Genomic DNA, 14,879 nt, shown 5'->3' on the forward strand with positions numbered 1-14,879 from the left:
GAGAACATTTCCTAGAGATGGGACAGACGGTCTTTGGTTATTTGTTGGTTATGGATGTTTGTTATCATTTAGGAGAATACAGGAACATAGAATAAAAAGATAAGTATTAACCTCAGATATATTTTACATTGGCAAGGATTCTGGTTTACTGATACAAATTTAAAGTTACTTTTGTTATACTGTATATATGATTTTACTCATTTGGGGTATTGTGCTTATGCAGCTCATTTAAAAATGTAACCTAAAATTACAAAATACAGGATAGTAATTAGTCATCTACAATAATCAAACGTGTACCGTATTAGGCATGTTTTCAAAGTTAAACACTGCTCGCTTATAAATAAATAGAAAAAAAACAAAGTTAAACAGATATATTTAGATAGATAAATGGTCTTCAAACACTTCAGAGACCTACAGAATATGGCTTTAAGCCTTTAATCCCAGCACTCGGGAGGCAGAGGCAGGCGGATCTCTGTGAGTTTGAGGCCAGCCTGGTCTACAAGAGCTAGTTCCAGGACAGGAACCAAAAGCTACGGAGAAACCCTGTCTCGAAAATTAAAAAAAAAAAAAGATATTTAATAACTAGAGGCTTTTCATGACAGTGAGAAATGTCGCCTTCTGGCAGCACCAATTTACCTCAAAAGATGACAATAGGCATCAAAGAACCTCCATATGAAGTTTTCTTACTTTGTAACAACAGCTAACCATTTGGGCAAGAAACTGCCCTTGCTCTGACTGCTGAGAGTATACTGTCCAAAATGGACCAGCAGGATGCATAAGTAAGCAACTCTCAAACTTTGCCTAGACAAGGTTTTTCAAAATTCCCTGCTTCTGAGAAATATCTGTCAGATATACTAGGCCTAAAGGCCAAAAATGGACGCCCCAACGTTGCAAAGGAACTCCGAGTCACTATCCAGGGAGCCAGATGCCCCTGTCAATGTGTAATATTACATCCTTCTGGGGTCTTTCAAAGACAAAATAGTTAGACTTAATAGTTTTTCTTAGTTTTGAAAAAAAATTACTAGGTATAAAACTTTAAATTCACAAAGATAATAGAATATTTTATCCAAATCTGCCAAATAAAAACAGACTAGATATTCTAACTGTAATTCTTACTTGATAACTGTCTTTGTTGCATATAATTTTACTGTGTTAAAGTTAAAATTTTCCTTTTAAATTGGACAAAAAAGGGGAGAAATGCTGTAGAACAATCCTTTTGTGCACTGTGAAGATGTGTTGCTCTCATCGTTTTAATAAAGAGCCAACTGGCCAATAGCTAGGCAGGGAGAGGTTAGGTAAGGAAGAAGGGTGGAGTCGCCAGCCAGCCAGAGAGAGAGAAGGATTTGTAGAAAATGAGGTAACAATACATGAGCCATACAGAAGCATATAAATTAAAAAATATGGGTTAAGTTGTAAGAGTCAGGTAATAGTAAGCCTAAGCTACTGGCCGAGCATTTAAAATTAATAAGTCTCTTGTCTTGTTTATTGGGGAGCTGGCAGTCCTGATGAAAAAATCCTGCCTACATTTTTATAAGGCCAGAAGGCAGTGACTCTTTTGTCTGAATGTCTTGATATTGGGAACACTGCTCTGTTCACAGGACACTCGGTGAACAGGACTACTAGGAGCACGGGAGGCTGAAAGCTCTACTACATAGCCGACACACGATCAGTATTCACAAGAGTGGCTTTGAGATCCCCTTGCCTTAGCTTCCCTGATAGTTGGAACATGTAGGTGTGTGCAACCACAGGCAGCAATGTTCACCCCACAGGATCTTACTGTATAGACCAGGCTAGCCTTGAATTCATTACTCTTCTCTGCCTCTGTGTTCTGTGTGTCTGGATTGCAGACATGTGCCACACATGGTAACAGCTATGCTTTTTAATAAATACTCCTTAGTTACAGACGTGGACATAGACACGAGTCACAGAATCACTCATCTACAGCAAGGTAAGACAGCCAATGAATTTCTGGGTTTCTTTACCTCTTCAAAAACAGCAGCTTTATTTACTTTTTCCCTTGCAATGTCACAGATCTTCAAGATCCCCAGAGCAAATGCTTTCATGGCAGGATCTTCTATGAAGTCCGGATTATGAATGTAAAGGCACGTAAACACTGTCTGTGCCAGGGAGTGGCCTTCTAACCACGTGATCTGTTGAGGAGAAAGAATGAATGAATAAATCATTTCAAGTGCTATACAGGGTTTGCAAAGTCTAAAATTGAGCCAGAGTCCTAGACACATATCCCAACAATTAATTATAAGATTGAAAAGATAATCAATTAAAGAGAATGTCACAGTAGACAGGACTGAGAATAAGCTTTCACTGGCTAGATTTCACGAAGCCTACATAATCTGGGTCTCCAATGCTCTGGAACATGAAACTGTTTTGCGCATGAAGCTAGTGCTCTAAGGGGTCTATATTTTCGATTTTCAAACCACAGTACTCCCTCTGCACTGTAAGTGCCTAGCCATCAATGAGAAACATTCTTAAGCCTAATATTCCAATCTGTGACACCTTAGTGTCTAATCAAAGTAGAGAAACTATACAGCATTGAAAAGCAAACAATTCTACATTGCAATCAATAGAATGCATGGGTTAGGGAATTCAGTCTTAGAAATGACCAGGTTTTAAGCTTCTCCATCCATCACTAACTCAACAACAGAACTGTCTCCTTTAGATTATAAAATAAAACATCCTTGCCTCCCATATAGGGCTTGCTACTCCAATGAGAAGGATCTTTCCACAATAAAGATAAACATCCAATACTATTTCTCCATAATCTACAGGCTGGACCGCCAACAATAGTCAGTACTAACTGCCATCTCCCCCAAATTATGCTAGATATTTTCATATATTTCATCTCATGTTTCTCTAGTCCTTTTAGAAAAGAGGTTATTTTCCTCCTTCTACATGTAAGTAAACAAAGTCAACACATGTAAGTTAAGTTTCCCCAGGTTTATCCTAAAACCCAAGAACTATGTGACTAAAAACATATGTTACTAGAAGACACAGTAAGAAATGGATGGGAAATGTTTTGATTAGGGTGTGAACTTAGAATGATTGTGCAGAAGATTTTCCAGATGAAAACCCATGCCTCATTAAAGCCCAAAGAGTCTCATACAGGTTCCGCTCAACTTTGACAACAATTCTCCCTCTGCTTACTGTTCCATCCTGCTGGAGTTAGCCACAGCCTTGACTGTCGGCTCCCTGCCAACTCTGTTCTGCCTGTGAACATTCTGGTCAACCCCGTACCAGTATGATTTCTTTGTCTACTCCTTCTTAGTCCCTACTGGGCTCTCAGACTTCCTCTGTCCTACAACACCACCCTGAAACTACTGACTAGTTACCAGTATGTGTCTTTGCACTTCTACTCCCAGCAATCCTCCCTGGGCTTCCATATTCCTTTAGGAATAGTATTGCTACAAGGTAATAAATCTTTTCGAGACAGACAGAATTCTGGCAGTACCCCTTCAGTAATGTAGCCTCAGGCATCATAATAAAATGTTGAAATAAGCAAGATGTAGGTGAGAAACAGTACATGTCAACAACTCATGTGCATGTGCTTCTGATACATCCCATTACCAACACTGCCTAACAGACAAATCAACAGATGCTACAAAAACACGGGACCTAACTACAATTGGATCACCCTGCCAGAAGACATGCACCCAGCACAGACAAATCCCTAGAGTATGTCTGTGGCATAGGACAGCAGCAAAGCAGATCCCCAAAGCCAGTCCACACCTCTCTCTGCTTCAACTGGACTCATCTCATGGGACCTCAATTACACATTTCCCCTGGCAACTTGAAAAGAGAGCACTGTGGATAATGGCTGTAATTTTATCTTCACCGAAACAAAGCACCCACTTAACAGCACACATGACCAGAGCAGTGCCACAGCCCAGGTTAGGTGAAACACGGCTTCCATGGCCTAACTTAGTCTGTGAATCTTGTGTTGACTCTCTGAGGCCTGACAGTGCATAATTTCATATTCAACATGGTGCACACACTTTACATTCAAAGATTCAGGTAAGCCACAGTTTAATTAACCAACAATCTTGTTTTAATTCTTACCAAACAGCAAAAACAGGTATCCATTATTCCTATCAACTCAGGCAAGGTGAGATCTTTAATTTTAATGGTGCCATCCTAAAAAGGAAGGAGCATATAAACAGAAAGTTAAGAAAATTATTATGTACACTTGTATTTTATATTTTAAAACTAGGTATTTATTAAAAAAAAATCCAAAGAAAACACTAATATCTGATAAAACCAAGACACCAACTTCATTTTTTTGTTCTTAGAAACAAAATTTTGTTTCTTGTTCTGTCTATGATACTCATGGAAGACCTGGGACTCCTGATCCTCCGGCCTCAACCTCTCAAGAGCTGAACTGACTGACCACGCCCAGTGAGACATAAGCACTTTGTCAAACTTTAACACACCACTGAAGAAACCATGTATCTTAAAGTCTTTATTAATTTATCTTAAATATTGAATAAGAAAAATCAAAGTCTAATTTGAAACAATAAAGGTCCTTATAATAATAAGTCCAGTCTTTCTACACACAGTGTCTCAGGTCTATAAGCCCAGCACTTGTGAAGACAGGAGGAACAGGAGCTCAATGCCAATGAAACTACATGAGATTGTGCCTCCAGGAAGGAAGGAAAGGCAGAAGGAGGAAGAGAGGCCAAATCATTAAGTATTTCTAAAGCACAGTCAAAATTACACAGCCCAGGTTGGGATGACAGGCATATACTACCTACTGGCTGAAAATTAGTTTTGTTTATTTATCTCATTTACTCCCCCCTGTTCTCTCGTTCTCTCTCGTGTTCTCTCGTTCTCTCTCGTGTTCTCTCTCTCTCTCTCTCTCTCAAATATTGCCTCATTCTGTAACTTGCACCTCACAGCAACTCTACCCCAGCATCTCAGTATATTACAACATGAAATGTATCTGAGTCAAACATCCTGAATATATACTCAAATGTCTTCAAAATTAATTCAAAGAATACACAAGTGGACAATCTAGAGCAAGTTCATGAGAACCTCAGGTCATTAACTTCTAGATTTTAACTGAGACTGGTAACTAATATATATTTATATTTAGACAAAGTTTAACAAAGCCCAGACGGATCTCGAAGTCACTATATAGCTGAGGACAATCTTAAACGCCCAATCCTCCTGCCTCTACCTTCCCAAGGGCTGAAAGTATAGGAAAGTACCATCATGCCTGCTTTAGAGCAGTGCTTATCTTGTGTCTGAGAGGCTTTAAAGAATATAGGTGAACAGTTTGTATGATTTCAGTATTAAGCATGCTTTTTATTTTGGTTTGATTTTTCAAGACAGGATTTGTCTGAGTAGCTCTGGCTGTCCTGGAACTCGCTCTGTAGACCAGGTTGGCCCCAAATTCACAAGACCCACCTGCCTCTGCCTTAAGTGGTGGGATTAAAGGCATGCACCACCACTGCCTGGACAAGCACATTTTAACATAAAAAAAGGTATGTTTTAAAAGCCAGAGACATACAAAAATACAATAACTACCTTGATAGCTTGTTCAAAATTGAGAACCTTCCGATTTACTTGGTTTCCAATCATACCAGCATCCATCTTGGGATCCATCATTTCAATAGCAGACATGGCTTCAAAAAGGCCAAATCTACAAATAAATGAGCCCACAAGCTGTTTTTAAACTCAGATTTCCAAAATGGTACAAAAATTACCATGGTATTTTGAAAACTACAGCATTCCATGTATTTCTTTGTATTACTGTTTAATTTGCTAAAACTTCCATTTCAATTAATCATCATTTAGCACAAAAATTCATGTATTCACCATACAATTATCTTACATGTTCTGTGGAGGAAAGAACAGAGCATCTTTACATTTCCCTCAACAGAATACGAACCAGCAGCTTTCAGAAGAAAGAGATCTACTCCTGTCAGATGGCTTAACTTAAATAACTTCCTTTCATTTCAAAATAATGTTATCATGTGAAATGTTTTTCATTTTCCATGTTATCTTTTTTGTATGTGTGGGTGTCTGTAAGTTGGAGGACAGGCTCAGGGGTCATCCTTTAGACACATCTCTTCTTGGCCTGGAGCTCACCAATTAAGCTGGCCGAGTGGCCAGCAATCCTCTAGTGATTCCATTGTCTCTGCCTTATCATTTCTAGGATTACAAACTCATGCAGGGATTTTACAGGATTCTAGAGATTAAACAAAGGTCTTCAATATTTACAAGGCAAACACTTTATCAACTGAGCCATCTCCCCAATTGTAGCTCCATTTTCTTCATACCTAATCAATTTTCAAAGTTCAAAATTTTGATGTTTATGTAATGCAAAACAATCCAGAAACTCTGATTGGTAATCATAGAAAATAGTAACTATATATTGAAAACTGATTATAAAGATTTGAGGCATGCCTCAAAAGATGAGGAAAAGATGAGGCTTAACTAAAACCTTGACTTGCACAACTACTGACAACTACCCCATTGCTGCGGGAGCTCATTCTGCTCCTTCAGCCAATAGCCTTTAGATACCTGATCACTTGGGTGTGGTCTCTTTTGCTTTAAAAAGTAGTGGTAGCGCTGCTCTCACTCTCTCGCTTCTGGGTCTGCTTTTGGCTGCTAGACTCTGTTCCTGTTGGCTCAGAGGGCTGTTGTCTAGGACAGTGATCTGTAAGTTTTCCCCTTAAATAAATAACCCTTTTATTAATCATAATTCCAAGCTGGTGTGGGATTGTTCTGTAACTTCGCTTTCATCTGGCACCTTGTGGGCCCATCTGAGAAAATGCTACTATCAATACAATAAGTCACGTTTAACTCTGTTCTTTTCTATCTAAGTAACTTCCCAAGCTCTCAGACTTTCTGTGGATGCAGTTGTCCACGTGGGCGTCATTTGTTGTTGGCATTCTCTGTCCTGCCCAGTTTCCACAGTCGTTAAGTCCCAAAGAAATCACACAGAGGTCTACATTAACTATAAACTGATTGGTCCATTAGCTCAGGCTTCTTATTAACTCTTATAACTTAAATTAGCCCATTATTCTTATCTATGTTAGCCACATGGCTCAGTACCTTTTTCGGCAAGGCAGCCATATCTTGCTTCTTATGTGGATGGGCTAGGACTGTGGAGGAATGGGCTTTCCTCTTTCCAGAATTCTCCTGTTCTCTTTGACCCACCTCTACTTCCTGTCTAGTTGTCCCGCCTATACTTCCTGCCTGGCTACTAACCAATCAGCATTTATTTAAAATATAATTGACAGAATACAGACCATGGTCCCACACCACTTGCCCCTCTTTTTAAAAAAAAAAAAAAAAAAAAAAACAAAAAAAACCCAAGAACATCCAGTCCATTAAAAAAAAAACAAACAAACAAAAAAACTAAAAGTGGCTGGGACCAACAAGCAGTCTCTCCTTGCAACACCCCATCACTCTAAATAATTTCTCTTAAATAAAATCAATAGAGGGTTTGTATCAGCAGCACACATATACTAAACCCAAAAGAAAGACATAAAAAAGAGCTTTTAAGGACTAGTGATGTAACTCAGAGGCAAAAGCCTGTGTTCAATTTCCAGTTCTAAAAGAACAAAATAAACTCCATGGGGACAAACGTCCTGCCATGACCTTAATGTGATGTTCAGGTTAAGACGCTCTGGCATTTGTTCATAGTACAGCAAAGACAACACTCTCACACACATTAGATGACCGCTGACCAAAGCCCAAAAGGACTGACCAGAACAGTATCTTTTCAAAGAGTACTGAAGTTAAAAAGGAAAGCACTCAAGAATGCAAGAGAATTTTGTCAACAAAAACAATACAGCACAATTGGCTTCATCAACTACCGAAGAATGCTATAAACTAAGAATAAATAAAAATGTCTAGAACACATTCTAGATATCTAGAACAGATTCTATGGAAATTACCAAAAAGAAGGAATATCAAACTACTGAAAACACCAGTCAACACTGTTGAGAAAAATCACTCATCACATGGAAAAATGCAAATGTATGTTTATACAATTTAAGAAAAATAAATCAGATGTAAGTTCTAAACCTATAAAACAAGCAAATAAAACCTCTTCTCTGATAATCTACAAGCTATAAAGGAAAAGCAACTGCAGAAATATTCTAAATTCTTGTGGTGGTTTTAATGCAATTGGCCCCCATAATCTCATAGGGAGTGGCACTATTAGGATGTGTGGCTTAGCTGGAGTGGATAATGGCCTTGTTGGAGGAAGTGTGTCACTGTGGGACCGAACTTTAAGATTTCCTATGCTCAGGATACTGCCCAATGTCTCAGTCGACTTCCTGCCGCCTGTAAGGCAAGATGCAGCCAGCGCCATGTCTGCCTACCACCATGCTCCCCACCGTGATAATGGACTGAACCTCTGAAACTGTAAGCCAGCCCCAATTAAATGGTTTCCTTCTAGGAGTTGCCATGGTCATGATGTCTTTTCACAGCAAGAAAAAAGCCTAACTAAGACAGCTCTCAATGTGGATTAGCAAGTTATCTCACCTGAGAGAAGCTGCTGCATATTCAAACTCTGTTCTCAAGCTGACTTCGGACATATGCAACTTAGATCCAGCAGGTATTTGTAAAGCTTTCTACATGAATCTTTGCATGCTAAGGTTTTAAGAGCAAAATAAGTCTCTTCCTGTTCCTCCAGCAAAAACTGTCTAATTTTATCTACTTGCTAATTCAAGATTTTATAATCCTCACCCCGAAGCAACCTGGTCACAGCATGTTTCTACCACAGTGGGGGAATAAACAGAAAAAATAAATAAGCCAGTACTTCCTTTTCTTTGTTTCACTTGGAGATCTTTGATTTTCTTCCGCACCAGCATTTAGTCACCAATAAATCTACCACACTAGACATACACTTGATAGTTTTCTTCAAGAAATCCCATGTTGAATATATTCAACTTCATAAAAAGGATCCCACAGTCTCATGTTTCCTGTCTTAACCAGGTCAGCCACTTAAGATAGCTCACCCAAGTGGAAATTGTATTTATAATTCATTTTAACAGCTTTGAAGCATAACTTTACTTGGACTTCAAGAACTAGTCTATGTGAGAAAAAAGATTAAAGTATTACACTCTTTCAAAGGACACGACACTCACAGCTTATCATGAAGCAGTTCTCCCAACTTCAGTTCTGAAAGAAACAAAGTGAAAAATTACTGAGTAATAATCAGGTTCAAGTTCCAAGACTAGGAGCAAACCCACTTGATTACTAAGATGCATTCTCTAAGGACTGTAGTTCACTCAGTTATAATGGTGCTTTCAAGAACATTATAAAGTAGATGAAGAGAAGAAAAAAAAAGACTGAAAATTAACAAGCCAACAACCCTCTTAATATTCCAATAAGAATTAAAAATTTAAAAATCATTTTTAAATTACTAATATAGTTTACCATGTTCTAAACTTTTTCACAGAAACAACTGCTGCCTCTCTGGTTATTTTAAGACCACATCATCATCTAGTCTTTGTTGTGAGAGGAACAATGTTAAAATCACATTTAAAGATTCAAATTTACTTAAATGTACAAAACACTTTGAGTAAACTGCTAATCCACACGATATTCATGAGATGAAGATGAAGGTAAGTGGTAGAGCGGTCACCCAGCGTGTTCCACACCTAGCATTGCATCCCAGCAGAGAAGGGAGCGAGAAGGCAGCAGAGACGGGTGTGTGTGTGTGTGTGTGTGTGTGTGTGTATGTGTGTGTGTATATGTGTGTGAAACGACAGTTTTCAAACTTGAGTTTTAAAATGAACCAGAGATCGTCCTAAACCCAACCTTCCTATATCACTTGAAACCAGTCAAACCCCACGGAAGGACTCCAACCGTGCTTCTAAAGCAGCCTAAGTGATGTCAAAGACAAATACCACATGTATTGTCTCACATGGGGATCCCAGCTTCCAATTTTAATGTGTGTTTCTGAGGAAGTACGTGGAGGTCATGAACTAGAAAAGGAGCCACAAAAGAGCAGAAGCAGGCATTAAAGAAAGGAGGGGGGGGGGGCAACAGAACAGAAGAGACAAGAAAGGAGGAGAGATAGGTAGTGAGGTTAACTAAGCATGTATGAAAGTGTGATGAAGTAACTTGCTATTCTGAATGCTAAATGTTAAATTAGTGCATTAAACATTTAAAAACACATCAAGGAGACTACTTTCTCAGTCTCAGGCTCAAAACCCTCCACACTGCCCAGAAAACAATCTCACACCAACAAAAGAAAAGAACGGCACATAAGAGTCTCACCTAAAAGTTGTTCTCTAACCAAGCAGAATTATTGGGTATCCCAAAACAAATTCTCAATGAACTCAGGCTCAAATGGTTTACCTCAATCTAGGGTAATTTCCTCATCTTCACTATCAGAAATGTGGCCTTTCCTTTAAGATACAACTTCCCTACTTAGATTTATGAAAACAGCCCTCTAATACAAATTATTTTAAAAGACAAAACAAAACCAGCACCCAATGACACACGTGAGCCATGGGATCACCCAGACCTCTGAGCATAGACTACCACATACACAGGTTTCCTTCTGGTAGACATACAGCAGCACACACGTAGGTCCCTCCACGATCTGAGACACTTCAATTGGACATGCAGTTCAAACCATAATGGGATGGCTATGCTCAGCTGCCTCCTTTACAGCTAGGCCGCGCCAGTCTTCACGCCTCTCCTTCAAAGACACCTTATTATTACCACAGACCTGGCCCTAGAAAGCAGAGGGTTCAGGAATGAACTCCTTAACATCTGAGCTCACCACTTTACCTTTATCTTCACCTTAACCAGATTTTCGTTTGTCTTTTTCTTACCCCAGCACCAGTATATCCTACATTCTCCCTCACTACCAAGATCTTGAACCCATCCTTCTCTTGAAATTCAAGCTTTCCCTGGTGCTTGTTCCTTCCTCTCATTCTTCAGTCTCTCCCTTTAACAACGGACACACTCATATTTACAATTACTTCTAGACACTGCTGGGAGGGGTGCTTATTTGTTATAGAAGGAAGTTATGTTTCTCCGAGGGAACCTCTGGGTTTCAAGTGATCCTCCTGACCAGAACATCAGAGTAGCTTGGACTACAAGTGTGTCCACTAAACCCAGTTATTCCCTAACACAGGCGCTTCTACATGCCATACACAGCTCTGTAGTCTAGAGTTATACATGATCTCTGCCCTCGTCAAAATTCCTCAAGGTAGGTAAGGCTGACAATAAGCAACAAATAACTACAATTATGGTTCTGACAGATTAAACACTGAAGAAAGTAAAACATGGTGATTCAGCTGAGATACACTTAGCTGAATGGCTTACAGCTGTCCTTCTGAGCTCTTCACAGGCAAGGTAACAAACAGCACAGAAGTGGCTCAGTATGTGAGCGTCTGATGAAAGTTAAGATGGAGTAAACAAGACTCACCAAGCTCTGGCAAGGCAGCCTGGCGCTCAGCAACAAGAGGGTGACGGGAAAGGATAGCGCAAAGGCAGAAAATGGAACCTGAGCATGAAGCAGGGGAACCCTGGAAAAAGAGTCTGAACTTTACTCCAACAGAAAGCCAGCTGAGGATCGTAAGAGTGATAGGATAGGATCATTTTCACACCTCCAACAAGCAACAATTCTTTAGTTCCTACAGCCAGACATTATGGTCATTTCAGCATCTTTCTTCTCTTCTCTCTGGTTAGACAGGGTCTCACTCTCACTGTGTGGCCCTGGCTGGTCTGGAACTTACTGTACAGACCAGGCTGGCCTTGCATGCCTCTGGATTGCTGGGACTGAGTGTGCATTTCCACACCTGCCCATTATCTAACCTGTTAAAGTCAGAAGGATTTAGAGGGGGGAAAGTGCCTTGGAGCTGGAAAGATGGCTCAGCAGTTAAGAGCATTTGGTGAACAATCACAAGGACCAGAGAGTTTGGAATTCCAGCATAAGCCAGGATTCCAGAAAAGACTTGTAACCGCATCTCCAGGGGATCCAATACCTTATCCTGGCATCCATGTGCACACAGGTGTTTGCACCCTCATACATAGTACATACAAATACATAAACCAAGACCTTTTTAAAACATGCCTCGACATCTGTATCTAATGTTTTACCAAATACACACAGGCTTTAAACCAAACTTAAAATCAGAGAGCAAAGAGCTCAACAAAATTGAGCCTAAGATGTGTACAGGACGAGCAGGAAATTCAAGGTCATCCTCCACAGCAGAGACTTCCTTGTCAGCCTGGGCCACAGGACTTTCTCAAAAATAAACAAAACGACCACAAATTTGGCAAAAATCACAGGGTTGTTTCGCTTTTTTTTTTCAAAAAAAAGGGTAAAGTTGAGAAAACACAAATATGATTTTACTTTATCCTGTCTGACTTTAAACCAATAGCCAAAAAATTCAAACTTACCTCGACAAGCATCTTCAAAATCCTGGGTTATGTCCACCCAACTCGTGCTACTTTTTTCCATCTTTTCAGGGACACTTAGCTCCCACCCTGAATCATCCTCATCCACAGCAGCTTTCATAACCATTATGCCTGTAAAATGAACACTGGTGTGAGTCGGAGGGCAGCATTTGGGCAGGAACAGTATCCTCAGCACTACCTAAGTACCGGGTAAAGACTTCCTAAACTCCGTAGGCAGAACGCCTTCGATCCATTGGCTGGAAAGCAACAATCCTCTGTGCAATCAGACCTCACGTTAAATCTGCTGCTGCTCACGCGCCGACATGCCCACCTGCCAGGACTCAGCTTCTTCTAACCAGTTCGGAGATCTTCCACCCTCCCAGCCCAAGAAACAACTCCGGGGACCGCCGGCTTTGCGCACCGGCCTCCGGAAACCAGAACCGCCCTCTCGGCTCGACAGCAGCCGAGCAGCGCTCACCGCACGGGCTTCGCTAGACCCGGGCCTCGCCTCGCCCTTGCAGGCGCGTCCCCTCAGACCCCGGCCCGTGGAGGAGAAACGCGGGCGGCCGAGGCGGGGACGTGCGTCCACGCGGCGCCTCGCGGGGAAGATGCGGCTCCGCGCGGCCCTCGTCACCCGGGCGACACGGGCACAGCCCGGCCTCCCTGGCGGCGCGCGCTCCCGGCTCCGGCCGGAGGTGCGGCGAGGAACCGGCCAGCGCCGGCTCCGGGGTCGGGCCCACGAGGGTGGCGGGGTCGTGCAGGCCCCACGCACGCCACCCCAGGTGCTTTTCCCACCACCGTCCGCGCCACCACGCACCGTCCGCGCCACGAAGCTAACGACACCGCCGACACACCGCCGCCCCCTCCCCTCTCAGCCCCGCCCCGCCCCGCCGGCCGCCTGCGCGCCTGCGTACGCCCCGGGCGCGCGATCCCGCCCCCATACTCTCGGGACTCCGCTCCGGCCACGCCCTCTCCCTCACCTAGGCCACCGTACCCGGATAGACGGGCGTCCTCCCTTCTCGCGGGATGGGAGCCCATCGCGAGACCGGAAGCCGCCTCCAAATTCCTCCCCTCCGGTAGAGTCCTGGTAGGGGAAAAGACCCGGGAGAGGCGGAGCCTGAGGACTGGCAGCTGGCCTCATCCAGTCCTGGAAGACTCTGAGAGTTGACTCTAAGGGGAAGGGGAGGAGCTTGGCGGAGCTTCCGGTAGTGCAAACTGGGTATACGTCTTTTTGTAGTGCGGAAGGACTTCATAAGAGAAAGAAAAACAAAACGTCTATGTAGAGCTGCGATTTTCTTCCCACTCAGATGTTTTAAGTTTTTCTTATAAAGTCATACCTCAATCAAGTAGATTTTGTGTGGGTGTAGCTGGGAAAAAAACCCAGGTCCTGAATTAATTTTAAAGAAATACAAAAGGAAAGACATGACTTCTAGTATGATGGAGGAGGAGATTTATTATAGATATGAGGAAGAACATAGCCAGAGGCAGAGACAAACCAGAGTCCAGAGTTAACATGACCCTGAGCTGAGCCTTGTGAGAAGCGCGGGGAGGAAGTAAAAAAGGACCGGGTAACCAAAATGGCTGGATTATATAGGTAAAGGCAGCCCAGGGTATGCCCGCCATACCTTGTAATAGGTAGAGACTGAGGGACGCTAGGAGAACCTGGCAGCCAGGTCTGCTTAAATAGGCTCCTCAGCCACTTGTCGTGGGGTTGAGACCCGAGTAAGATGGCACTCAAGCAGTCTGTCATTGAGCTACATCTTCAGGCTTCGTGTTGATTGTTTTTAAGTTTTTGTTTGTTTGTTTTCAAGACACGGTTTCTTTGTCTAACTTGGGCTGTCCTGGAACCAGCTCTGTAGACCAGGTTGGCCTCCAACTCACAGAGACCCACCTGCCTCTGCCTCCTGAGTGCTAGGATTAAATGTGTATGCCCCGCACCCAGCAGATTATTTGAATTTAAAACATTATTTCTCGCATAGAATGTGTTTCCCGAGGACAGGAACTTTCTTTTTATTAAAACTGCCCTAGCACCGGAGGCATGTAGTTAGTTCTCCCAAAGTACATGGAAGATGAGAATGTAGAAAATAAATTACAGAAACTGATTGTCATTTAAGACCCCAAAAGAATTCTAGAAAAATGTGGAGAGTGTGCCTCTGAATTGTTCAGTAATGTATGTAAGGGTGTGACTAAAACTAATTTTATAAAGACTCATTGGGGGGCTGGAAAGATGGGTCCTCAGTTAAGAGTGCTTCTTGTTCTTCCAAGGAACTTGAGTTCAGTTGCCAGCACCCACTTCAGTCCACACAAGCACCTGTGAATCCAGCTCCAGAAGAGCCCAGCATACAGATGTGTTCTTTCACTGGGAACTAACTGAGGGCCAAGTATTCTACACAGCTAAATCACCAGCTCCCTGCTGTGCAGTTTGTCATCTCTAGATCATTAAGTAAATACGATGTAAATGTTTTGTGAACGTTTGTTGTATTGTT

General features: G+C 42.0%; 1 protein-coding gene across 3 annotated transcripts in view; it reads right to left on the bottom strand.

Moving 5' to 3' along the window:
* Window positions 1-13,262, bottom strand: part of LOC121453181 (N-alpha-acetyltransferase 35, NatC auxiliary subunit) — a 46,152-nt gene extending 32,890 nt beyond the window's left edge. The window contains exons 1-6 of one of the 3 annotated variants that reach the window (XM_041659710.1): window positions 13,211-13,262; window positions 12,397-12,525; window positions 9,120-9,153; window positions 5,542-5,656; window positions 4,075-4,149; window positions 1,983-2,150 (exon numbers count right to left, since the gene is read on the bottom strand). In XM_041659710.1, the coding sequence (XP_041515644.1) occupies window positions 1,983-2,150; window positions 4,075-4,149; window positions 5,542-5,656; window positions 9,120-9,153; window positions 12,397-12,520 (516 nt within the window). In that variant the 5' untranslated portion in view covers window positions 12,521-12,525; window positions 13,211-13,262. The other 2 variants (XM_041659711.1, XM_041659712.1) reach the window with 2 other exon arrangements.
* Window positions 13,263-14,879: the final 1,617 nt, after the last annotated feature.

The sequence above is a fragment of the Microtus oregoni genome, unplaced genomic scaffold, assembly GCF_018167655.1.
Source record: "Microtus oregoni isolate MIOR12 unplaced genomic scaffold, Mior012 000011F_ref0000422, whole genome shotgun sequence".
NCBI lineage: Eukaryota > Metazoa > Chordata > Mammalia > Rodentia > Cricetidae > Microtus > Microtus oregoni.